The sequence below is a fragment of the Cetorhinus maximus genome, chromosome 10 (assembly GCF_964194155.1).
Source record: "Cetorhinus maximus chromosome 10, sCetMax3.hap1.1, whole genome shotgun sequence".
Classification (NCBI taxonomy): Eukaryota; Metazoa; Chordata; class Chondrichthyes; order Lamniformes; family Cetorhinidae; genus Cetorhinus; species Cetorhinus maximus.
Genome location: NC_135888.1, coordinates 6,724,240 through 6,750,161, shown reverse-complemented (window position 1 = coordinate 6,750,161; position 25,922 = coordinate 6,724,240). Strand labels below are relative to the sequence as shown.

The 25,922-nt window shown below is 41.3% G+C and overlaps 1 protein-coding gene across 2 annotated transcripts in view; it reads right to left on the bottom strand.

The window, feature by feature from the left end:
* The window catches only part of LOC144685421 (uncharacterized), a 222,521-nt gene that overhangs the window by 187,480 nt on the left and 9,119 nt on the right, over window positions 1-25,922 (bottom strand). For both annotated transcript variants that reach the window (XR_013577725.1, XM_078549884.1), the window contains exons 2-5: window positions 25,066-25,235; window positions 22,050-22,195; window positions 21,339-21,509; window positions 16,186-16,390 (exon numbers count right to left, since the gene is read on the bottom strand). Coding sequence is in view for 1 of the 2 variants with exons in the window: in XM_078549884.1 (XP_078406010.1) it covers window positions 16,186-16,390; window positions 21,339-21,509; window positions 22,050-22,195; window positions 25,066-25,235 (692 nt within the window). In the remaining variant the exon portion in view is untranslated. The remainder of the gene's footprint in view (window positions 1-16,185; window positions 16,391-21,338; window positions 21,510-22,049; window positions 22,196-25,065; window positions 25,236-25,922) is intronic.

Here is a 25,922-nt window from a genome sequence, read left to right as displayed (position 1 = left end):
GAGAGTATTCCCTCTGATTCCCATTGAATCCAGTTTTGCTAGGGCTCCTTGATGCCACACTCGGTCAAATGCTGCTTTGATGTCAAGGGCAGTCACTCTCACTTCACCACTGGACTCTTCTGTCCATATTTGAGCCAAGGCTGTAATGAGGTCAGGAGCTGAGTGACCCTGGCAGCACCCAGGCTGAGCATCAGTTAGCAAGTTATTGCTAAGCAAGTGCTGCTTGATCGCACTGTTGCTAACCCTTTCCATCACTTTACTGATGATGGAGAGTAGACTGATGGGGCAGTAATTGGCCGGATTTTTGTGTACAGGACATACCTGGGCAATTTTGCACATTGCCAGGTAGACACCAGTTTTGTGACTGTACTGGAACAGCTTAGCTAGGGGCATGGCAAGTTCTGGAACACAAGTCTTCAGTACTATTGCCAGAATATTATCAGGTCTCATAGACTTTGCAGTATCCAGTACCTTCAGATGTTTTTTATCATCACATGCAGTAGATTGAATTGGCTGAAGACTCGCATCTGTGATGCTGGGGACCTCCAGAAGAGGCTGAGATGTATCTTCCACTCAGCATTTCTAGCTGAAGATTGTTGTAAATACTTCAGCCTTATCTTTTGCATCAATGTACTGGGTTCCCCCATCATTGAGGATGGGGATGTTTGTGGAGCTTCCTCCTCCAGTGAACTGTTTTAATAGCCCACCTCCATTCATGACTGGATGTGGCACGATTGCAGAGCTGAGATCTGATCCGTTGTTTGTGGAATCACCTTAGCTTCGTCTGTTGCATGCTACTTATGCTGTTTGGCACGCAAGTAATCCTGATTTGTAGTTTCACCAGCCGGACACCTCCTGTTTAGGCACGCCTGGTGCTGCTCCTGGAATGCCCTCCTGCACTCTTCAGTGAACCAGGGTTGATCCCCTGGCTTGATGGTAATGGTAGAGGGGGGATATGCTGGGCCATGAGGTTACAGATTGTGGTTATATACAATTCTGCTGCTGCTGATGGCCCACAATGCCTCATGGATGCCCAGTCTTGAGTTGCTAGACCTGTTCGAAATCTATCCCATTTAGCATGGTGGAGGTGCCACACATGATAGAGGGTATCCTCAATGTGAAGCTGGGACTTCGTCTCCACAAGGACTGTGCAGTGGTCGCTCCTACCAATACTGCCATGGACAGGTGCACCTGTGACAGGCAAACTGGTGAGGATGAGATCAAGTATGTTTTTCTCTCTTGTTGGTTTCCTCACCATCTGCCGCAGACCCAGTCTAGCTGCTATGTCCTTTAGGACTTGGCCAACTCGGTCAGTAGTGGTGCTACAGAACCATTCCTGGTGATGGACATTGAAGCCCCTCATCCAGAGTATGTTCTGTGACCTTGCCACCCTCAGTGCTTCCTGCAAGTGGTATTCAATATGGAACAGCACTGATTCAATAACTGAGGGGGTGGGAGTACGTGCTAATCAGCAGGAGGTTGCCTTGCCCATGTTTGACCTGGTGCCATGAGACTTCATGGGGTCTAGAGTTGACATTGAGGACTCTCGGGGCAACTCCCTCCCGACTATATATCATTGAGCCGTCACCTCTGTTGGGTCTGTCATGCCAGTGGGACGGGATAGGATGGTGATGTTGTTGTATGGGACATTATGGGCGGGATTTTCAGCTTGGCATGTGGGTGCACGCCTGACATGCACGAGTGTGAAATAGCCCGCAAAAGACGTCGGGTGAGCGTCCCAACATCATTGTTTACTCCTGCGATATTTCGTGCGACAGTCAGCAGTGCGTCTGCCGACAATTAAGAGGGCTATTAAGCCCCTTAATCAATTAATTAAATTGAATTTTTCGCTGCCCCCCGGCGAATAGGCCAGGCGACCTTTGCATTTTTTGCGAAACCTCATCCACAGGGGTGTGGAGGTTTTGAACAGTGACTAAAAAAACAATAAAAATTTTTAAAACTCATATTTCACATGTCCCTGTTCATGTGACAGAGTCATATGTGGGGACATGTTTTCCTTATTGTTAAAATCTTAATTTCTCAAGTTAAAAATCTTCAGCTCCCTGAGGCAGCTCCATGCCTTCAGGGAACTTTTGCTGAGCGCACCCCTGCGCATGCACACACTTCAGCACTCGCGCTCCTCCTGCCCCCACCCAGGCAGTGCTGAGGTTATCAGCGTGTGTTTCATGCTAGCTGGCCGTTAACTGGCCAGCCAGCGTGAAATCATGGTTGGGGCCCGAACGTGGGCAGTGGACCATTGCGTGGCCTCTCCCAGGCCCACCCGCCAAGGGGAAAATCCGCCCCTATCTTAAGCTTTGATTCCATGAGTATGGCTATGTCAGGCTGTTGCTTAACTAGTCTGTAGGACAGGTCTCCCAATTTTGGCGCAAGTTGCCAGGACTTTGCAGGGTTGATAGGGCTGAGCTTGCTGTTGTCATTTCTGGTGCCGAGGTTGATGTCAGGTGGTTCGCCCAATTTCATTCCTTATGGATTTTCTAGTGATTTTGATACACCTGAGTGGCTTGCTAGGCTATTTCAGAGGGCATTTAAGATTAACACATTGCTGTGGATACTGAGTCACATGTAGGCCAGACCAGGTAAGGGGAAAGCAGATTTCTTTCCCTAAAGGTCAGATGGATTTTTACGACAATCGAGAACGGTTTCATGGTCATCATTAGACTCCTTAATTCCAAATTTTTTTATTGATCGAATTCAAACTCCACCATCTGCCATGGTGGGATTTGAACTTGGATCCCCAGAGCATTACCGTGGGTCTCTGGGATTACTAGTCGGGTGAGCGTCCCAACATCATTGTGTACTCCCGCGTGTGGAGGTTTTGAACAGTGACTAAATATACCGCTATGCCACCACCTTTCCCCATCCTGACACCAGGACTCATCAGGAAAGGCTGATGAAGTTGGGGTGCTTTTCTCCAGAAAAGAGAAAATGAGGGGTGACCTGATAGAGGTCTTCAAGATAATGACAGGGTTTCCGTTTTTGGCAAAGTCCAAAACTAGAAGTCATAAATACAAGATAGTCACTAATAAATCCAATAAAGATTTCAGGAGAAACTTTTTACCCAAAGACTGGAGTAATTGGCCTTTGACAGTTCGGTGGATGCACAGCCGACTCCAGTGCGTGCCTGCCGAATTGAAAATCGGAATGACGTGTGGTGATGTCAAGACGCCATGCCCAACGTCACCGTGCATCATTTTACACGTTGGTGAGCAGGGCCCGCCTTTGTTCGCCAACCTGAAGATTCTGGCCCATGACTAAATTGATGTGTTTAAGGGGAAGCTAAATAAGTGCATGATGGAGTAAAGAAGAAAAGGATATTCTGGTACAGTTAGATGAAATTGAGTAGGAGGAGGCGGTGAAGCATAAAAGCCTACATAGACTAGATGGGTAGCATGGTCTGCTTCTGTGTTGTACACTCGATGTAACTCCATGGGGAGAATTTTCTCCCCGTTGGGGGTAGGTGGGCAGGAGTGGGTGCGGGCAGCGATCGGCTGTGTGCCGCCATTTTATGTGGGCGGGTCAATTAAGGCCCATCCAGCGTGACGTGCACCCAGAAGCGCTGAGTGCTCCCTGTACGGGCAGGGGGAGTAGGCTGAGTCAGGGCCTGCGCTCTTTTGTGCGCATGCGTGCAAAAGAGCGCAGAAATCTCCCTGAGGCATGGAACTGCCTCAGGGAGATTAGTTTGGTTTTTTAAAATGTCCCCTCATGTGACAGTGTCACATTAGCTGGGACATGTCAATGAATTTTATTAAAAAATTTCATTAAACTTTAAAAACCTTCACGGAACCTCATCCTGCCCGTGGAGGAGGTTTCATGATAAATGCAAAGGCCGCCTGGGCTCTACGCCTGCCCGCCAAGCTTAAAGCTGTATGGGCAGCTCAGTTAATTATTTTATTTGGAATTTAAATGGCCTTAATAGGCCTTTGACAGTTCGGTGGATGCGCAGCCGACTCTGGTGCGTGCCTGCCGAACTGAAAATTGGAATGACATGTGGTGATGTCAGGACGCATGCCCGACGTCACCACATGTCATTTTACACGTTGGTGAGCAGGGCCCGCTCCCGTTCGCCAACCTGAAGATTCTGGCCCATGACTATATTTGATAATGGGTAGAGTCTTTGGCTCGGTGAGTGGGAGCAGGGCCCGCTCGCCGAGGCATAAAATGATGTGCTGCGCGCCTGACAAATTGTCAAAGGTCTATTAAGGCCATTTAACGATCAATGAAATCATTGACCTGATCTGCCCGTCCAACCTTATAGTTGGGGGGCAGGCGAAGAGCCCAGGCGGCATTCGCATTTATCATGAAACCTCATCCACGGGCGGGATAAGGTTTCATGACGTTTTTAAAGTGTTGGAAAATTTTTTATTAACATTAATTGACATGTCCCAGCTCATGTGACAGTTTCACTGAGGGGACATGTCCTTAAATTTTTTCTCTCTCTTTATTCAATGTTTTATACGTGAAACTAATCTCCCTGAGGCACCACTGTGCCTCGGGGAGATTTCTGCGCTCTTTCGCGCACATGAAAGAGCACAGGCCCCAACTCAGCCTACTCCCCCGGCCCGCACAGGCTGTGCTCAGCGCATCCGGGTGTGCATCATGCTGGGCGGGCCTTAATTGGCCCGCCCACGTAAAATGGTGGCGCCCAGCCAATCAGGGGTGCCAGTTGGCTGCGCGCCCGCCCGCACAAACCCCCCGACAGTGAGGAAATTCTCCACAATGTTTCATCAAACTAAACACTCCAAAAATCTATAGTATAAGTCACCATGCTAATTAATGGGCATACCCTTAAATTAAACCAGTTACGCTTTATAATAACCACAGAAAATAGTATTTTGAATTAGAATATGTAAAATGGGATTGGGATTGTTATGTGTTTCAGAATTTACTGCAAATTTGATTGTTGAAAGTAAATACCATTGATCCAAATTTCAGTTTGGAGAAAATAAGCAAGAGCCAAAAAGTTTGTCATGATATATTAGGTTACTAGATTGGAAAGAATGACTTAGTTAATGTGCTTTAATTGTTTAACATAGGCCATTTTATACAGTATTTATCACAATTCCCCATTTTAAAAAAAATTGTCTGTACTTTTGGGTTTCATTGATTGCATTCCTATTGGGGAAGCATTATTATTTTATGTCACTATTGCTTTTAGTTTTTATGTTTTTTTAACACATTTATACATGTAATCACAATATTGTCTTTATACCTGTATATAATTATTGTTTTGAGAGATAAATTAAAAATATTTTGTAAATAAACTATTACAAAAGTCAGGTTTAATTATGTTGATTCTTAACAATTTATTGTGCAGTTAAATTTATACTTTTGCTGCCTGATCTTGGATGTGCATTTTTAATTGGCATTGCCTTCCTATTATTAGTTGCTGATTTGACACACTTACATTATTTAAATTGTATTGCATTTAAAGAAATGCTAAAAATCTAAATTCAGTCTGAACAGCTAAAGGAACAAATCAGATTCCAATTGACTTCTCTGCAATTGGAAGATTGCTACAATGTCTAGTTCTGAGTACCAATTCGTTTCTACCATTTCAAAATGATAATTTGTCATTCTGTTTTGACAAATTCATTTGTAAGCTTTTGTGACATGATGCTGATGATGAAATTGGTGGTTAAAATTAAATAGGCCTCTTATTTTCTTGGGATTTCTTTTTAAAAGATTGACAATGGTTATCCTGCACTTGTGAATAGCTTTTAAATAAAGCACAGAGAAATTATTGATTTTTTTCTTCTGTCATACAGATTATAATACAATTTAATCAACAATCAAAAAGCAGTAAATGGGGAACATTCACTTTGAAGTGGTTTTTACCTTTAAAAATGCATTGTAGAGCCAGGAATTGAACATCGGAGAAGGTGTACAGGAAAACCACAGAATTGTACAGTGCACTTACATAATTGCATCTATGAAACCACCAATAACTGATTTGAATGGAGATCATAAATTATCTATTGTTAGTGCTGAGGCAATAACACTTTGAAGATAAAATTACATTCCCAATTTGTGGCACAGTAATTTTTCTTTAAATGTCTGATGTCCAGATATTTTTGAATTGAAGATAAAAGTTTGGGGTTGTAGGTTTTTGGTGTAACTGACCTTGTGCAAGTAGCCTGTTGCCCTCAGATTCTCAAAATATTATAAACCTGTTGAGTTTTACAGGTTGAATTTCTGCATTATGGGACAATCACTATTATACATTTCACAACAATACACAAATATCATGGGATCGTATTCTAGGCTCTTTTCAGCAAAAATGCAAAGGAAGGGACTAAGAATGATTTACAGGCAGATAACATCTAGATGTCATTCTCCTTCTACTTTCCTTCCCCCACAGTCACAAATGCATATTCCAAATCAGCGTTTAGGATCCTTTCACCTCCCACTTGTTTGAAGATATTACATTATCTTGGAGCAAAAATGCAGTAAAATGCTACAACTTTGGTAGTTCAGCGTCACTTCAGGAAAACTAAAGGTGATGAAAATGTGGGGAATTGCTCCAATTTGTTTTATATGCACAGACAATTCTGGAGAGCTTCAAGAGAGTTTTGTGGAAAGATTGGCATTAGAAACTGCATAAGCAGTTATTTGTAGATAACTTGAGGCAGATCCGAATTTTCCCAGTCATCTTTGATCAAAACTGGTCTAAGTATACAATGCTTTCTAGTCTGCAAGATAGAAATTTATGTTAAATCATGGCTTCCATCTCAGGGGATTCAGGATTTAACAACAAAAAAAGTGTTATCTCATTTGCATGTTGCCAAATAGATTTAATTCAGTATAAAAAAGTTACAACAGTATTACAACAGCCAGTAGGTCCTGTTTTGTCTGCAGTTTGCAAAAAATATAATCAGCTTAACTCCTCAAATTAGATTTTATATTTCCCTTTTTCTTGAGGGGATATAAGATTGAATTTGACCCCTAATTTAGTAGCGTAATACTAAAATGTGAATTTATTTAGAAATGTAGAAGCTTGAATAAGGATTTTTTTGAAAGTAGAATGCTTTCAAAACATTCAAAAGAGTGAGCACTGGAGCAGTTTTACGTTGTATTTACATTCACTAATTGTCAAATTTTGCAAAGAATCAATAAGACGTAGTTAGAAAAGTGCCAATTGAAGCAATTTACCATTAATTCTTTTACATAGCTAACTCTCATATGGTCAAAACTAACTACCTTCAATTTAAACATGATTTGGATTACTTTTAAATGGGATATGGGTTTCCATCCAAGCATTGAGTCTAGATTATATAAACCCTATATTCCCAGAAATTGTTATTTTTCCTTGATGATATCTACTTCTGTTAGTGTCGACACTGTTTGACTGAACAGTACTGAAACTAATTGAAATATTGATGTGCTAGGTCTTCCTGCTTTAGCAATGTCAATACTCGACTGTTAGTGTGTTATGTGTCTGCGCTAGATTTGTGTGCAAGAATCCCTGACTATTTGGAAGATGTGTTGAAAGTGTGTTCTTGCATGCTCACTGACATCTTCACCAGTTGAACCTCTGCTTTGGTTTGGAGATGGAGAAAATCCAGAACTACCCCATAACAGAAAATTATTACCACAGAATGAATAATAGTCTACAATACAGAAGAAAACCATTTGTCTCATTGTACTGTGCTGGCACTTAGATAAAACATTCCAAAACTAATCTCACTGCCTTGCCCTCTCACCATAGTCTTGTAACTTCTTCTGCTTCAATATTAGCACTTAGCCCTTAAAAGATTCAATTGCTTTCACCTTTACAGCTTCCTTTAAAGGAAATTGCTCTTATCCCACATCTTTACTTCCTTAGTGACAATTTTAAATTTATAACTCTTCATTATTGACTCTCCTAACAGCCTATAATTTTACAAATCTCCTCTTAACCTTCTTTGCATTGGTGGAAATAATCCCAGTACTTCAAACCTCTTCTCATATTCATTGTTTTTAATTCCTGGTATTTTCCTGGAATCTACAATCTCCATGACTTTAGTGTCATTTCTATAAAACATTGCCAAAATTGTGCATATCACTATGGCCTATCACCTTGTACAGAGTTGATCATTATTTTGCACCTATTTGTAAAACTCAAAAGGCTATCCTTTTATGGCCTGACTTATCTGTAGTTGTACTTTGAAGATATTCATGTGAACCCCTAGCTCTGTTCCATGCAGTTCAATGCTTTTTGCTTCAGTGTGTGCACCCATTCCCTGTTTTTTCCTCAGAAAACGTATCAACATTAAACTTCTCAACATTAAATTGCATTTACCAACTATCTGTCTTTTCCACAAATAGATGCCTTTTGCAGTCCACTTCATTGTTTGCCAAACCTTTACTTTTGTGTTGTTTGCAGTTTGGATTTTGTGCTTCCTTAGCTCAAGTCTAAATCAGCATATATCTACCAAGAACAAAAAAGTAGACCCAGCACTGACCCCTGCAATATTTAACTTCCAAACTTTCTCCAATCTGAGCAACCTCAATCATTTGTTATACTTCCATCAACAAACTTTTTCTTCTATGTTGCTACATTTCTTCTTCTACCTTATGCCTGAATTTTTCTGGTAAGCCTCCCATGAATCACCCTATAAAACATTTTCTGAAGATCTATATACATTGTATTTTCTGCATTCACTCTCTCCCTCCAATCGGCCATTGAGACTCAATTTTTAAAAAATAAATGCATATAGGCTGTCCTTGATTATTCATGCTTTTCAAAATGTTCAATGCATTCTCCAGACAAAGCCTCTGGTATCTATTCTCTAACTTCTTACTACAGGCTAAGATATCTCAGGATCTAGTGACTTATCTATCTTGAGTTCTACCATTTTTTTCAGAACCAATTCCTTTTCTATAGTTGGAAGAGGTGGGCACTGCCATGGCAGCACTGTCCAACTGATCCTTGATGGAGTGTCTGCAGGCTGCCTAGTCAGCTTCCAGTACAGCACGGGTCGAGGCCTCTCAATGTCTCAGTGCTGCAGTAGAAGCTCAGATGGAGGTCATGAGATTCCTTGCTGCTGGTATGCAAGCTCAAGTTTCTGGCATGCAGATACACACAGCTGTCATTGTGAATGCAGTTCTCACTGCTGTACAAGGCATGCAGGCTCTGACAGCATTTCAGCAATCTGCGCTCTAGATTGAGGATTAATGAGGTGGTGCCTGTAGAAATGGCAGTGGCACTGTGGAGCATGTACCTTCAATCCTCTCTCGGGATGGTAGTATTTGTGCTCCCACCATGGTGTCCTTGCTGTTGCTTCTCAGCCAGTCAGCCCAGACTGCTGTTGTTCATGCCAAAGTAGTGCTATCCAAAGTGGGGTCCTCGAAACCCAAGGCTGGTCGGAGGCCAACTGCAGTACCCCCCAGTGAAACTCAGCAGCCTTCTACCAGCCATGCTGCAGCCATTGGGGTAGCACTACATAGGCCAAGTAAGGGTAACTGCAAGACAGGAACTAAGGGGTAATAAGTTTTTTTTTTGTATTTTGATGTGTTTCTGGAAAAAGTTGTTGAGTGAAGATTTTTGCTGTTGGCCTTTATTGAATGATGTTGGCAAGGAGATTTTGTGATGGGGAATCTGAAATGGATGTACTGTTAGGGAATGGTGGATCCATGTTGGAGGGGGAGAAGTTCATTTCAACTGAAGCAAAACCTCACTGTGTCCAGTTGCATGTGGTGGATGGGTCTTCTCCTCTTCCCTACATGGTTTCCTGATTCCAGGATGTAATGACTGAGCCCTCATAATTGAAGGTTGTGGAGGGTAAAGCACCACCACAAGCATGGACACTTTCACCGGCAAGTACTGTAGAGATCCCCCCTGAGTAATTTAAGCAGCAAAACCTTTGGTTTAGTAGACCGATGGCTTATTCCATGGCGTTGTAGGTGACTCCATAGCTATTTTTGAAGGCCCTCTGACGTCGCATGGTAGGATGATGAAAGAGAATCATGAGCTGTATGTGGAAAGGGTAGCCCTTGTGTCATGTGCTAGGATAGCAGGCATTTACCGAGATTAAGTTCCTGTTTTGGTCAGACACCAACAGCCCAATGAGAGAGTGATGGCTCTTACAGTTGTGGTATCTCTTTGGTTGACTTAGAGGGGCCCAAACAGCCTACACCATCTTGAAGCCATCCTGGTGAATCCACATGCTCTTCATCCTGATTTTCACTCCTCTGTATGTGCTTCTGTGATCTTCCTGATGCTTCTATGGAAGGCGAATTGTGACACATTGCTGATGTTGCCAGCTCACACCTGGAACGATCTCATGGCATAAAATGTGAGGGTGATGGTGATCTTCACAGCCATTGGGTGAGCAGTCCTCACCCTGGTTTGTGGCTCCAGGTCATTATGAAGGAGGTGCACGACTTGTCACTACTGCCTTTTTGTAGTGTAGCCTCCCCAGGCACTGTTCCTGGCTCATTGCTATGTAGGAATGATGCACCTGGCAGACCCTTAGTGCATGTCTCTATAGAAAGCCCTCCTTCTTCACAGAGCTTCCCCTCACTGCATCCTTCTCTGCATGTTCTGCTCATGTTGCAGAGCTTGGCACTGCATCTACTGCCCTCATACCTATGCAAAGAAATGTCATTTTATGCCTTCCTGTGGTCAACAAAAACCTCCAAGTTCCACAGACTTTGCCTGAACAAAAGTAAGTCATAAGCACCTCAGCTGCATCTTACTGAGTGGCCCTTTAAAAAGCCCCAGAACAGGGCCAATTTACTTCATATTGCTCGTTGTTTCAGGAGGATTAAGGAAGGTGTTGATTGCACATTCATTGACCAATTTTGGTATCTTGGCATTGCATCATCATGTTTACGTCAAAAGTGTAATGGTCTCACTCTTTCAACTTCTTTGGGTACACACAGGGGATGCACCTGCACATGTGAATTCAGTGCACTAACACTGTGCAGCAAGCAGCCAGTGGCAATTCATACACAAGAAAACATCAGGTAGACCTTTGTAGCAGCGATACACAAATGAATTTCACACCCTTGCAGTTCTCACTTGCATCTTCATTTATAAAAACTGACAAAATATTTACTTAATATATCTCTGTCATAACTTTATCCTCCACAATGAGATTTCCCCCATTGACCATGCACAGGCTACCCTATATCTGACTGCAACTTTTTAAAATCTTATTAAAACCCTTATTATCTACTTCTGATATTGTCCACTAGCCTTTTTCCTGTTCCCTTTTAGCCCTTCTAATCTCCCTTGACACCTCACTACTACACTTTTTATATTTATTCATAATATTCTTGAGCATTATTAGCTCTAGTTTTGTCATAGACTCTCTTTTTAAATTTCAGTTTATTTTTCATGTTTTTATTTGGTGCAGATCGCTCCTTATCTCATTGAACTTAGCCTTTTTTATGATCCAGCACCTTTGGTTTTTAGTTGTTCTCTTCTATTTTTAGATTAAACTAGCTTCATGTCATTATTATTTCTCAATGGGAGACTAAATGTCTCTGTAGCGAACCAATGTTTGGTCTTCATTTAAAAATACTGGAGATCGCACTACAAGATGTGTGGCGTAACACATCAAATGTTTTCTGTTCATTGAAAGGTGCTTTTCTAAGGAGACGTGATGACATTCTGAGAGAGGATGAAGTGTTATACGAACATATGAGATAAGAAACAGGAGTAGGCCGCTTGGCCCCTCGAGTCTGCTCCACTATTCAATAAGATCATAGCTGATCTGATTGTAACCTCAACTCCACATTCCCATCTACCATCGATAATCTTTCACCCCCTTGCTTATCAATAATTTATCTACCTCCGCCTTAAAAATATTCAAAGATTCTGCTTCCATTGCGTTTTGAGGCAGAGTCAAGACTCTCTGAGAGAAAAAACATTCCCCTCATCTCTGTCTTAAATGGACAACCCCTTATTTTTCAACAGTGACCCCCTAGGCCAACATTTTCCCCTTGTCAGGGGGGATGTGCGGGTTCCCAATTGGCGCCCCCGCTTGGGGGCGTGTTGCCATGTTACTTGGGCGGGCCAATTAAGGCCCGTCCAGCGTGATGTCCACCAGGAAGCGCTTCCTGTGCAGGCGGGGGTGGGGGGGATTCCCTGAGCTGGGAGCGTGCTCTTTCATGCATGCACACGAAAGAGCACACAGATCTCCCTGAGGCAAAGTGCTGCCTCAAGATAGGCTCAGATTTGAAACTTCAAATACAGATGAGAAAAATTTCGCTGCCATATCCCCTCATGTGAGTTGAGGCACGTCCATAACTTTTATTTTGAAATGTTCTGAGATTTTTTAATCACTCATGAAACCTCATCCCACCCGTGCATGAGGTTTCATGCTTTTTCAGAAGCCTGCCAGGGCTCCAGGCCTGCCCGCCAACCTTAAGGTTGGGCGGGCAGGTCCATTAATGGTTTCAATTAGTTTTCTAATGGCCTTAATAGGCCATTGACAGGTTGGCGGGCGCGCAGCCGAGTCGGTGACGCGCCTGCTGACCTGAAAATCTAAATGATGCGAGGTGATGTTAGGATGCACGCCTGACGTCACTCTGCGTCGGCGAGTGGGCCCCCGCCCCCGCTCGCCGATCAGAAGATTCTGCCCCTGGTTCTAGATTCCCCCACAAGAGGAAACATCCTCTCCACATCCACCCTGTCAAGATCCCTCAGCATCTTAAACCACCAACTTCCCTTCCGTGAGGCTGTGGCTCATCAGCCCTAATAGTTGGCAGAGTGGCAGACCGGGAAAGATATGTCATATTTTGGAAGCCCTGATCTACTCTGTCCCCCAACTTCTCCAAGGCGGACAGACTTTAAGCCTCTATCAAGTTTGAAAAGTTTGATGGTTCCTATTGAGTACTCCTGCTGCAGTGTCCCTGGAGGTGACCAGATGCTCCATGGTAGACTGTAGAGAGGAAAAACCCAGTGAATGCACCCGACACATGGTGGAAGTGGACTTCTCCATCCTCCCTGCCAGAGTGGAGAAAGTGCCTAGCAAGATTGCCAAAACTCTCTCATTTGTTGAGTCTCCAATATCTTCCGTTTCAAGGTTGTATCCAAGAGGTCTACACCTCTCTGCTGCTGAACATAGTTTGGAGAGGATGGCACCCTCTGGCGTGATTCTCCTCTGTTGTCCCAATCACCATGATCTGTTTTGATTCATGTGCCATTAGACTCGCAGGGTTCTGGACCATCTACCTCACTAAGATGACCACTTGATGTGCCAGTATCTGCACTAGTGCCTGCAAAGGATGCAATGTTTGACAGTGCATCCTCAGGAAGGATTAGTTCCTCTGAGGAGTCTTCATCCTCTGTAGACAATGGTTTATGTTCTTAATGTGAAGGTTCTGAAGGAAAGAAAGGGTGTAGAGTTAGGAATGGTAATTTTAAAAAGTATAAATTAACACTTGACTATACTACTTGAGGGAAGGTGTTGAAGTTGGTTTGAGGTGCTGTTGGCCTTTGCAAATGAAGGGGTTTAAGGTTAAATCAGTCACCCTGCTTGGTTGAGCTGCTAACCTCACTGTCACCTGCATTACATAGGCTATTTAACTCCACTGCTTCCACCTCCAGCGGGGTCACTGCCACATACTTGCATGGTCTTTCACCAGTGCTGGCTCTCCCTTCTATCTTATGCTTTCTTCTCCCGTAAAAAAGCTAGAACGCCATTACGAGTGGCTAGTCAGGATGTATGCTTCTTCTGGATGCAATGCATAGGGTGAATGGGAAATCAGGAATGTGTTATGGGATTGGAGATGTCAAGCATTTGCAATAAATTGTTACAGTGTAAATTGATAAGGGTTGCCAAGTGTATGGGCAGGCTGAAAAAATTAGAGGAGATGGATGAGGATGGCATTAATGGCAGCTGTGAAAGGAGGAATCGAGAGCTGGGCATTTTTTAGGTGTGAGGTTGATAGGTGATACAGTGTGCCTTTGTAATTGATGGGGTGAAGGTTTAGGGGTGAAGATTAGTATGAATTGTATAGGAGGGAGAAGAGGAAGTGAAAGCAGGTGCAAAATAAGAGATAGGTACAGAAGAATTTACACTGACATTTCCTGAGGTCACTAAATTGTTTTCAGCACTGGATCCAGGTCCTTGGTGTCAGATTTCTGCTGCTGACTTTCTCCACCACTTCGATCTACACCTTCTTAGTGACGGCTCCAGATTTAGTTTTCCCACTTGATGGGAATAACACATTTCTTCTGGCTCTCACTGCAGCTTGTATCATCTCTAGTGAGGTAACAGAGAATCCGTGGACCATCACACATTTCTTATCAGATAACTGGAAACTTTCCACAAGTGATTAACAATTCCACAGATTTGACTCCTGGATTAATGCAGTAGCCCTTGAAGGTGGTGCACTTGTGCTTTAAACTGAGGCCGGGATACCCACTGGAACTGCATAATGTGGGCTGGACTCCCACAGATGTATTAACTATCCAGGGAACCTGGAAGCCTTGCAGATATAAAACTTCTCCATTAAAATTGACCAGACCTCCAAAGCTCCTGAACTTATGTGGCCATTGATCACTTACATCATCACAAGCTCCATTCCTGTCCCCACTTAAAATTGGGGCCCATGTATCCAACAGATTAATTCAGTTAGTCACACCTGATTAATTGGATAAAAGTAAACAGTGAACAGAAATTATCTGCAAATGGGTATGAACAAATTTAACATACATAACCATGTTGCATGCTTGACAAAGTCTTCCAAAATGTTAATTTTGATAACCAGTAGGGAAATATGCTTGTCTTTAATGATAAAGCTGATTATATACATGCAATCAATGGAACATCAGTTTTCAACACGTACATTACTGCCTACATATTATAGGATAGTTTCTTTTACTCCATTTTGCACCTTGCTTTTGATCACTATATTGGACTCAATGAATCAAAATTTTGTTTATCCGGTAATTTGGATTCTAAGAAAACTGGTCTGATTAATAACCTCTGACTGCATTTTGTCAAATTAAATCAGTCAATTTATGCATGCCACATTGGTGCTGCTGTAGTAAACTTTAGGGACACTTCAGATGTGGGACCCCCATATATCCATGACAACTGAACACAGAATGCCTGGGCTTAATAGGTATTTGCTGCAAATGTAGGAAATATGCTGGAAGATATATTTGCATCATCCCTGGCGATAATCTATATTATGTGGTAGTTCAAAATGTAACATACAATTTGAATTCACAATACGTAAACTAATGAGATTTGTTTAAACTCTGTCTCTCCTTCAATTTTGTTTGAGATAGTTCAAGGCATTAATAATCAGTATGCAAATAACCACACAGTAGGGGCACTACCTCAATGAGGAAGTTTCGTTTTAATCTAGGTTTTTAAACTGCACTTTCAAAATAAAATATTTTTTGTTTATACAATCTGTAAAGATATTTTTTCCTGTATGGGGAGCACAGTTGTGCATTTACAGCAATGTGTTGTTGCACCAAGATGCATAAAATGTAACAGAAGATATATTTCCAGTAATAGAATATCATATAGGAAATAAAACATTGTTATAAACACGTAATACACTCATCAGTGAGTTTAAGAAGCTACCCTGATGAGCAAGGTTAAAGAACACTATCACGATGGGTATAATATTGTACTTAGTTATGACTCATGATGGATTACTTAAGTGCATTGCTAAGGACGTGTTGCACCTTTGGAGGTGTCAATTTTTGGATGAGAGGTTATTCCAAGGCTCTCTGTCTGTCAACTGTACATAAAAGATTCCATGGCACTATCTGAAGAAGAGCAGGGGAATACTCTCAGTCTCCAGTCCAACATTTATCCATAAGCCAATTTAACTGAAACAGATTATCTGGTCATTTATTTTATTAATTTGAGGACCTATTAGTGAGCAAATCGGCTGTTTGTTACTGTACATTACAACAGTAAATGTACTTCACACGTGCTTAATTGGTTGTGAAGCACTTTGAGACGTTCTGGGAACATGGGAGGCATATAAATGCAAGTTTTTCCATTATTTGCAAAAAAACCTTGCTAATATAGCATAATAGGTAAATGGGGAGGATGAGTGGCAGAAAGGGCATCCAGCTGTAAAAGCACTCGCCAAATCGAACAAAAAAAGGTGGCTGATATGAAAGGTGATCAACCAGCATTGTGACTTCCCCATGTAACATGGGAAAAGCTTAAAGGGGAAGGCATACAGCATAATAAGATTTACCCTGTGGTTGTGAACTCCTCCAACTCTTGAATGTCATGGATAGGCAGGTAAAGGTGAAGTGTTTCATGGACATTTACTTCAGTCTGCTGAAATTCTGAATCAAGAGTCTCAGATGAAGCAACTGTTTCACAAGGTGTTTCCATCACCACTTCTTTCTTTGAAATATGGTCTTCAGCATCATGGTTAGGACTTGTATTGTCTTCACCTATTAAAATTGAACCAAAATATCAATTTTGGTCTAGACTCTCAGAACCATAGATTCTTCCTTCATGTATGAAAGTAAGAGGATGAAGGATTATATTAGAGGTCGAAGCAGGAGTTGTGATGTAAACCACTGGTTATCAAAAAGGAGGTAGCTAATTCATCAGTTCTACTTATTTAGTCATATTAAGTGAAAGACTGATTTCTATTTTTGCAGTTTCAGGACTATCCCATTCAGGTTTCAAGAGGTGAAGGTAGTCAATCTAGAGTGTTTTCCTTCAATTACTGAAAAGAATTGGCCAATTTCCAAATTGTTATCACGGGAACAGGAGTATTCAACCCCTTGCGTCTGTTCCGCCATTCGAACAGATTATGGCTGATTTGCACTGCATCTCTATTTACTGGCTTTGATCCATATTCCCAATATCTTTACATTGTAAAATCTGTCGATCTCAGTTTTGAAAATTTCAATTGACCAAGCATCCACGGACTTTTGGAGGACAGAATTTCACATGTTCACTATCTTTTGTGTGTAAAATTGTGTCTTGGTTTCACTCCTAATTTAAATGCTAATTTGAAGATTGTGCCCTCTTATTCTGAAATTCCTTACCGGAGGAAATAGCTTCCCTGAACCAACTCTATCCAATTTTTTAATAATTTTAAACACTTAATTACTGATTCCTTCCATTTTCTAAACTCAAGGGAATACAGCCAAGTAGTTGCAACCAGATCTCCTAATTTAACCCTTTAAGCCTTGGTAACATTCTAGTAAGCATGTACAGTAGTCCCTCCAAGGCATAACCTCCCTAAGACGTAGTGTTCAGAACTGAACACAATTCTCCTGATGTACCATTTTTTCCAACTTGATAGTTTATTTCCAATTTTGTCCTTCCCTGAAGGCAGATCTTGATGTGCTGGTGTTGCAGGTACCGTCAGCCTTCTGGTATCTTTCTCAAGTACGCATGAACATAAGAACATAAGTGCCCAGTCTTCATATGTAAGATTAGATAATGTATGTCAGCAGGAAATTAAAATCTTGAGAAGTTTCACAGCTAAGCCTGATTCAGTCTTCATCCAATATTCTCATGTCTACTTCCCAGCTGGGGTAACTGCATAGACAAGGCTGAAGTATTTGCAATCATCTTCAGCCAGAAATGCCAAATGGATGATCAATCTCAGCCTCTTCCTACACTTGCCAACATCACAGAAAAGTCTTCAGCCAATTTCATTCACTCAACGTGATGTCAAGATTTCTTGAGCTGAGCATATTGGATACAGAAAAGGCTGTGGGCTCTAAAAACCCAGTGCTCCAGAATTGATCAAGGCTCTAGCCAAACTATTCCAGTACATCTACAACACTGGCAACTCCCTGATAAAGTGAAATTGTCCAGGTATGTCCTGTCGATGAAAGCAGAGCAAATCCAATTCAGCCAGTTACTGCCCCATCAGTCTATTCTCAATCATCAGCAAAGAGATCAAAGGGGTCATTAACAATGAGATTGAAATGTGCTTACTCACCAAAAACCTGCCCACCAATGCTCAGTTTGGGTTTCACCAGGACCACTTGGCTCCAGACCTCATTACAAATTTGGTTTGAACGTGGACAGAAGAGCTTAATTTAAGAGGGAAGGCAAGTGTGACTGCCCTTGAGATCAAGGCAGCATTTGACTGAGTGTAACATCAAGGAACTCTAGTGAAATTGAAGTCAATGGAAATCAGAGGGAAAATTTACAACTGGCTCACAAAGGAAGAATGTTATGGCTGTTGGAGACCAATCAACTCTGCCCTAGGACATTGCTGCAAGAGTTCCTCATCTTAGTTCCAACCAACTTCAACTCCTTCGTCAATGACCTAGCCTCCTTTTATAAGGTCAGAAGTGTAGATGCTTGTTGATGATTGTAGTGTTCAGTTCTATTCGCAATGCCTTAGATAATGAAGTCATCCATGCCTGCATGCAGCAAGACCTGGACAACATTCACGTTTAGACTGGTAAGTGACAAGTAACATTCATGCCACACAAGTGCCAGGCAATCATTATCCCTAACAAGAGATTAATCACCTCCTCTTTACATTCAGTGGCATTACCAAATTTTGAATCTCCCATTATTAACATTCTGGGGTCACGACTGACCAGAAACTTAACTGGACCAGCCACATAAATACTGTGGCCACAAGTGCAGATCAGAAGTTGGTTATTCTGTCGAGAGTGGTTCACCTAATTTCCCAAAGGCTTTCCAGCATGTACAAGGCACAAGTTAGGAGTGTGCTGGAATAATTTCACCTGCCTGGATGAGTGTATGTCCAACAACCTTTCAACAAACTCAACACCATCCAGAACACAGCAGCCCATTTGATTGGCACCCTATCCATCACCTTAAGACATTCACTCTCTCCACTTACAGGCACATTGTAGCTGGAGGATTGTCCATTTAGAAGGAGCACTGCAGTAACTTGACCAGACTTCTTCAACACCACCTTCCAAACCTACAACTGCTACCACCTAGAAGGACAAGGGCAACACTATCAAATTACCTTTCAAATCACTTACAAACATATGCTGTTCCTTCATCGTTGCCGGGTCAAAATGTTGAAACTCCCTAACAACATTGTGCAAACACCTTCACCACAGACTGCAGCAGTTCAAGAAGGCAGAATTCCACCAATTTCCTGAGGGCAATTAGGTATAGGCAATGAATGAATGAATAGCAAAAAGGAAATCAAAACTGTGCCTAATTTCCCTTCCCACTGATCTTGCCCAGATTGTTTTTGTACTAATTTGTTGTGGCTCCTACGTTATTTTTTGAGTCAGTTGTATGATGCTAGGACTCAAAATTAGTTTGGAGTTGGGGGTTAGCACTGACATTCACTGATGGAGAGGATGAACGTTTCTAGCAAGCTCCCAATTGAATTGTTATTCCACATGCCTGGAATAAAATCTGTACTTCATAAACATGAACTAATGCCTGCATCTCATGTTATCTTGGTAACATATATTGAATAAAATGTAACCTACATCCTGAAGTTGGGGAAGTTATTATTCAGTTTCATCTGATCAAAACAACTTTTAAATGTGGTTAAAGGAAGTAGATAGAACTGATGCACAAATGTAATTTGATTTTAAAAAATCATAAAAACTGGATAATGATTTTTTGGTATTTAATGGCTTTATTTTTTGGTAAATTTTAGAATGTTTGATCAATGAACATGTTTTACAAGTAGATGTCTGAGGATTTGTAAACTTATAACTATGTCACCATATAGAAAATCTTGTAATTACCCTTTGTATATGTTGAAATAGTGATATAATGATGTCTCTGGTGCAATTAATGTACCTCGTTGTACTAGTTTGTACTAGTATTATTTAAGATATTAGCCAAAAACACAGGAAAAATATCATTCTGATCTGACTGTAATGGGATTACTTGCATGTGATAGGAATAAATGATCCTCCATAACTTACTTATCCATTAGACATTTTAAAATATTCCTACAAAAGTAAAATACTGCGGATGCTGGAAATCTGAAATAAAGTTCTGATGAAAGGTCACAGACCCTAAATGTTGGTTGTTCTCACCATAGAAACTGCCAAACCTGTTGAGCATTTTTAACGTTTCCTGATTTTACTTAAAATATTCTCTTTTACTTAAAAAAATAAAATGGGATATTTTAGTGTAATATCATAAAAACTAAAATGCTTTTGTTGTTAGATGAGTAAAAATCTTCTTTGTCATCCAATTAACAAATAATGGAAAATGTTATTTTTTAAAAACATTTCTTTTTGAAGTGCCTGATAGATTTCTTCCTCCTCTGCTAATTGTTTCCTCTCCCTTTTCTCAATTAGTTCACTCCTTGCTTGGTATAATTCTGCAGATAGTGTTACACCCACATGGCCATTATTCAAATGTGAGCATTGACTGTGTGCGTCAGCAATTATTAGGTCACAAAACAAAAACAAAAATACCTGGAAAAACTCAGCAGATCTGGCAGCATCTGTGGAGAGGAGCACAGTTAACGTTTCAAGTCCGCATGACTCTTCAACAGAACCAAATAAAAATAGAAAAGGGGTGAAATATAAGCTGGTTTAAGTGGGGGGGGGGGGGGACAAGATGAGCTGGATAGAGGGCCAGTGATAGGTGGAGATAACCAAAAGATGTCACAGACAAAAGGAAAAAGAGGTGTTGAAGGTGGTGATATTATCTAAAGGAATGTGCTAATTAAGGGTAGAAATCAGGACGAGCAAGGTACAGATAGCCCTAGTGGGGGTGGGGTGAAGGAATCGAAAAAGGCTAAAAGGTAGAGATAAAACAATGGATGGAAATACATTTAAAAATAATGGAAATAGGTGGGAAAAGAAAAATCTATATAAATTATTGGGAAAAAAAGGGGGGGGGTCGGAAAGGGGGTGGGGATGGAGAAGAGAGTTCATGATCTAAAATTGTTGAACTCAATATTCAGTCCGGAAGGCTGTAAAGTGCCTAGTCGGAAGATGAGGTGCTTCTATTTTTACTTAGTTCTTTGAAGGGTCATTCAGACTCGAAACATTAACTGTTCCTCTCTGCAGATGTTGCCAGACCTGCTGAGTTTTTCCAGGTATTTTTGTTTTTGTTTTGGATTTCCAGCATCCGCAGTTTTTTGCTTTTATCTGGAAATTTATCCTGATTTGTGTTATTTCTCCATCTCTGATCACCAGGCTGGATGATAATGGTCTGACTGATTCTTGCACCAAGGATCTTGGTCCACTCACTACAAACCTATCACTAACAGTTCTACACTTGGGTCAGAGTACTGCAAATGCAACTGAGAAATAAATTGCACTTGAATACAGTACAGGGAAATCCTGTGCTCAGTACACATGTTCAGGACCACTGAAAGAAATATATTTTATTTTCACTCACCTTCTAAATTTAGATAAATTAATTGACTTCAACAAAATTTTGAATGATTATACATACTTGTAATATGCTGTTCATCAATAATCTGTTGAATAAGATTTTCTAGTTCATCGTCTAAACTTTGAAATTTGAGTTCCTGGATTTTTGATTCATTCTTTGAGAATGTAAGGCTACGGCATGAAGGTGCCCTGCTGCTTGTTCGCTCCAGAAGACCACATTTTGTCCCATATGCTGCATTTGGAAATTGGGGGAGGAGGAGAACAAAACCAAGAAAAGAAAAATTGTATTAAATGTTTATCATCAGAGTAAAGCATATAGACTGCCCCATAGTGTAAATATTGATTGAAGGAATACAACTGATAACTATTAGGGTACCAAGTATTTGTTCTTCATTGCTCATCGCCACCCCCTGGCCCCCACCCCACCCCTAAACCCATGTGCATGATTGGAAAAAATAATTTATATTTTGTATTATAACTGTATGAGAGACATTCTGGACATTGATTTTCATACATCGAACTCTGGAAATAAGTTATGGCAGGCAGCTTCATCAACCCATCATGTCCGTTCAAGGGACTCGAGTCTGGATTGGGCTTGAGACTTTCTGAACAGAAACTTTGCTATCAGAGCCACTGCGTAGGAAATTTAGTATTTAGTTTAATGTATAGCTTAATAAAAGTTCTAATTCAAGGCAGGATTCCTTTTCCACTTGGTAACCAAATGTTCTTTTGGTATATAAATGTTAAATGAATGTTACATTAATATCATTACCTGCAATAAAAGACATATTGTTCTCAAGTGGTGTTTTGTCTTTTGGATTTGTTGATCTGGGAGGACATCTTTGAGGTTCTGTTCTTGTGTGCCTCCTTTGAGTAGTTTGCCTCTTTAGTGAGGTAGGGACGGAATTTGTATTACTCCTTATAATTAAAATAAATAGGTATAAGTTATTTATCAGCTTTTTAAAATCATATATTACCTTCCAATAGGGGCACATTTTTTTCTCTCTCTGCAGTTAAAAGTACAGAGTAGCTTGCTTCCACGCTGCCACCAATGCCACTGTTTAATAGGTACAAAAGCTACCTAACAGTAACTCAATAATTTCACTTTTTCTGAGTTTCATTTCTCCCAGTGACAATAAGGATAATCTCCGTTCTTGATTTCATGCACAAAGAAGCATGGAGGCCTCAATTCTTTGATAGTGTCTGATTGATTTTTTTTTACATTTCTTGATTGAAATATGACTGCACACATTTCCATGTCTTACTCACTTAATTTAAAGTAGAAGGAAACTTGACAAGTACCATCATACATTACGAATATTAACAAATACTTAACAAAAAATACAACATACTGCCATTCTGGCAGTTCTCAGTATTGGTTCTAAGAAGGTGTAGCCACCACTGTTGTAAAGCACAACCCTTCCATGACAAACATAAATAAAATACATAAGGGACGTATACCAATTGAAGCTCAGAAAATAGAAAACAATGTGGTTTATTTATGGAAAGCCTACACAATACAAGCTCTCACCCTCTTCCCCGAACAGGTGGACTGTCACCCAAGAAAAGCAGACCAACAATGTGAAAGTCAAACAGGTCAGTAGGAGTCTCCCTTCCTACCATGCCCATCCAGCCCCAAAGTTCAACAAAGAATTATGCCTACTTGGATGGGAGCTTTTGCAGAATCCAGTTCAGGGTCATATATCTTTAATCTGTGCTTACTAATCATTGATATGTACTTTTCCTGCATTTAGTAGTTTGGTCCCAAGAGATATCTTTAACTGAAGTTTTCTTCATTGTTAACCCCAAGTCAATCTGTTTGAGCCTTTTCCTCATTGCCCTGAAATTCTCTTTTTAACGTTGTATATACCCAAGTGTTAGTTTATACAATCAGTTTACCTGAGATGATAACAAATTTGATCATATAATTACTGCTAACCAAGCAATGTTACTACTTCCATTACCAGGATGATGTGAGTTAGCTCTCCTCTCATCACCAACACATTGGATGGAATCATCCCAGATTTGTGCTAAGTGCAATGGTGGCTTCTCACACTATATCATCTCAAACCCACCGCATTAATTATGCATTCCCGGGAAACACGCCATTTCCATGGTGAGCGGGCTCCCATTCGCCTGCCACACCACCACCTCGCTGCTTCATCACGCCGGGCACCACATTTAAAGTACAGCTGTGCGCACACCTCCCACTGCTTCCAGCCCAGGACTGCTGCAAATAAGACATGGCCCCGAAAGGCAAGAACACTGCAGCCCCCAAGTTTAGTGACGCATCCCTCGATTGCCTTTTGGATGCTGTGGAGGCCCACCATGATGTTCTCTACCCCCCGCTCTGGCCGCAAGAGGAGCAGCAACATTACCACTCAGGCTTGGTAGGCAATGGCAGTGGTGATCAGTGCCAATTCTGCACAGAAGAGGTTGGCATCCAATGCAGATAGAGGATAAATTATGTCATCCGTGCTGCCAGGGTAAGGCAACCATCTCATCACTCTAGACTCACACACTTAAGCCCATCACATATTCACTGGCATCTCACTCACTGCCAGCTCAAGGTACATCACCACTCACTCTTTCACATACACTCTCACATCTCTATCTGGTCTCATCTGCTCTGGGGACTGCCTCCTCAATCCTCACCAACTTGAGGCCACTTGCACAGATCAAGCTGTGACCTCACAAAAACCTTGGGATGCCTCCCTTCCTTAGTACAGCCTTCACCCTGCAGCCTCTTTCATTGCCTGAGGGCACTTCTCCCCCTTCCCCAGCAAGACCCGGCCCTGCAGCCATACAAAGCCACCCCCGCTTATGGCTGATCTGGTAGGTAGAGACCTGCCAGTGAGCCCCCCTAAAAATGCTGTGGTGCTGTCTGCAAAGCCTGGTGCTGATGACTGCAAGTGCTGCCTGAAGCAAGACAGGCGAAGTCCTGAGAGAAGTGCAGCCTGCTAGGTGCATGTCATTCTTGTGCAGTTGTGAAACACATCAGCGTGCAATCACGCTGACATGAGCAGATGGTTCAGCGTGGGGATGATGAGTCTGGTGGGCTAGCATTATAATGATGAGCAGATATATTACAATGAAGTTCCAATGTCCGATGGTGGGAAACGCAACCCGCTATCGACAGACTGAGCAGATGATTGCAAACTGATTTCATGACGTTGTGAAACCGATTTTTGGCCTTCTCACCATATTGTCTGCTCACATTGCCGAGCATGCCCGATGCCAGCGAACACGGACGATTCCGCCCAGTGGGTCAGAAACCAATCGTGCATTACATTCACTTGGTTATATCCTAGATTGCTTAGGGATTCCCATTTTCCTCCTATATGATCATATCCCATGAACACAAGAACAGACAGCAATGGTGGAGGTTGGAATTAAAGCCCAGGGTTAGGGGCATACACAGCAGTTCTGTAATTTGATCAGCTAATACTGTATAACTTGTCTGCTGCTTCTGGTTGCTTGTCCAGTTAGAGCCAATCTACATGTTACAGGATTGACTTGCAGGGTTATCTGGAGTTATAAGAAGAACCCCATCACTTGATGATAGGTACACGCCTGAAGGTTTCATGAATAAACCAGATAAACAGATCAACCATGGACATTGCCCTGCAGTAACTGTGGCTTGGCCTGCCGAGTTTAAGTATGCAAAATACAATATGAAAAAGACCTATTTACCATGTTTACAGCCATAAAGTTACTCTGTGTATACACTCAAGAGCTTCTCCTACATTCATTTTTACAAAATAAAAATGACTGCATTAATTACTTACCATGCTGTTACTCTACCTAGATTTAGTTGAGAAGAATCAGGAGGTTGTTTAAGAGATGGGCATATGTCTGTTGTTCTAATTTCATACTTGTCCTTGATGGAAACTTTAAAGACTGTTGGCTTGATCAGTTCTAAGGTTTGTACACAATTTACAGAAGAATCTAACTGGCTCTATAAAAAGAAAGAGAATTATTTATCAAGTCTCGTTAATGCAAATTATACCTGCTCAAGTGTTCTGAAGCTCTGTTCTTGACAACCTTTAATTGACATCTTTCCATTGTAATCCAGTGCTATTCACAAACCAAAACAAAGGGTCTTCAACATGGCACAATGAATATTGAAATATGCTTGTACCATCAAGGAACGATTTTTTTTTAACCTTGTTCTTATACACATGGTGAGGATGGGATGGAAAACACTATTTATGAATAAAACCCTCTCCAGGATCCTCAACCTATTCTCTAATTAATGGAAGTTTGTGATTTTATTGCAAAAAACCCACAACCATTTTTAGTCTTATTCAGAAAACATTCCTGGTGAACTGAATTTTTAAATAGTTAAGGACACATACAATGAAACAAAATTGGCTGAAGTGTGTTACAGATTAAAGATAACACTTCAGGAGGGAATAGACAGATTAGTGAATTGAAGCAGACGTATGGCATGTCAGGAGCACCACTAGGCATACCTAAAAATAAGTTGTCAACCTGGTGAAGCTACAACACAGGACTTCATGTATGCAATACAGCAGAAGCAGCATGTTCTAGACAGAGCTAAATGACCCTATAACAAACAGAACAGATCAAAGCTTTGCAACCCTGCCACATGCAGTCCTGAATGATGATGTGAACATCTGAA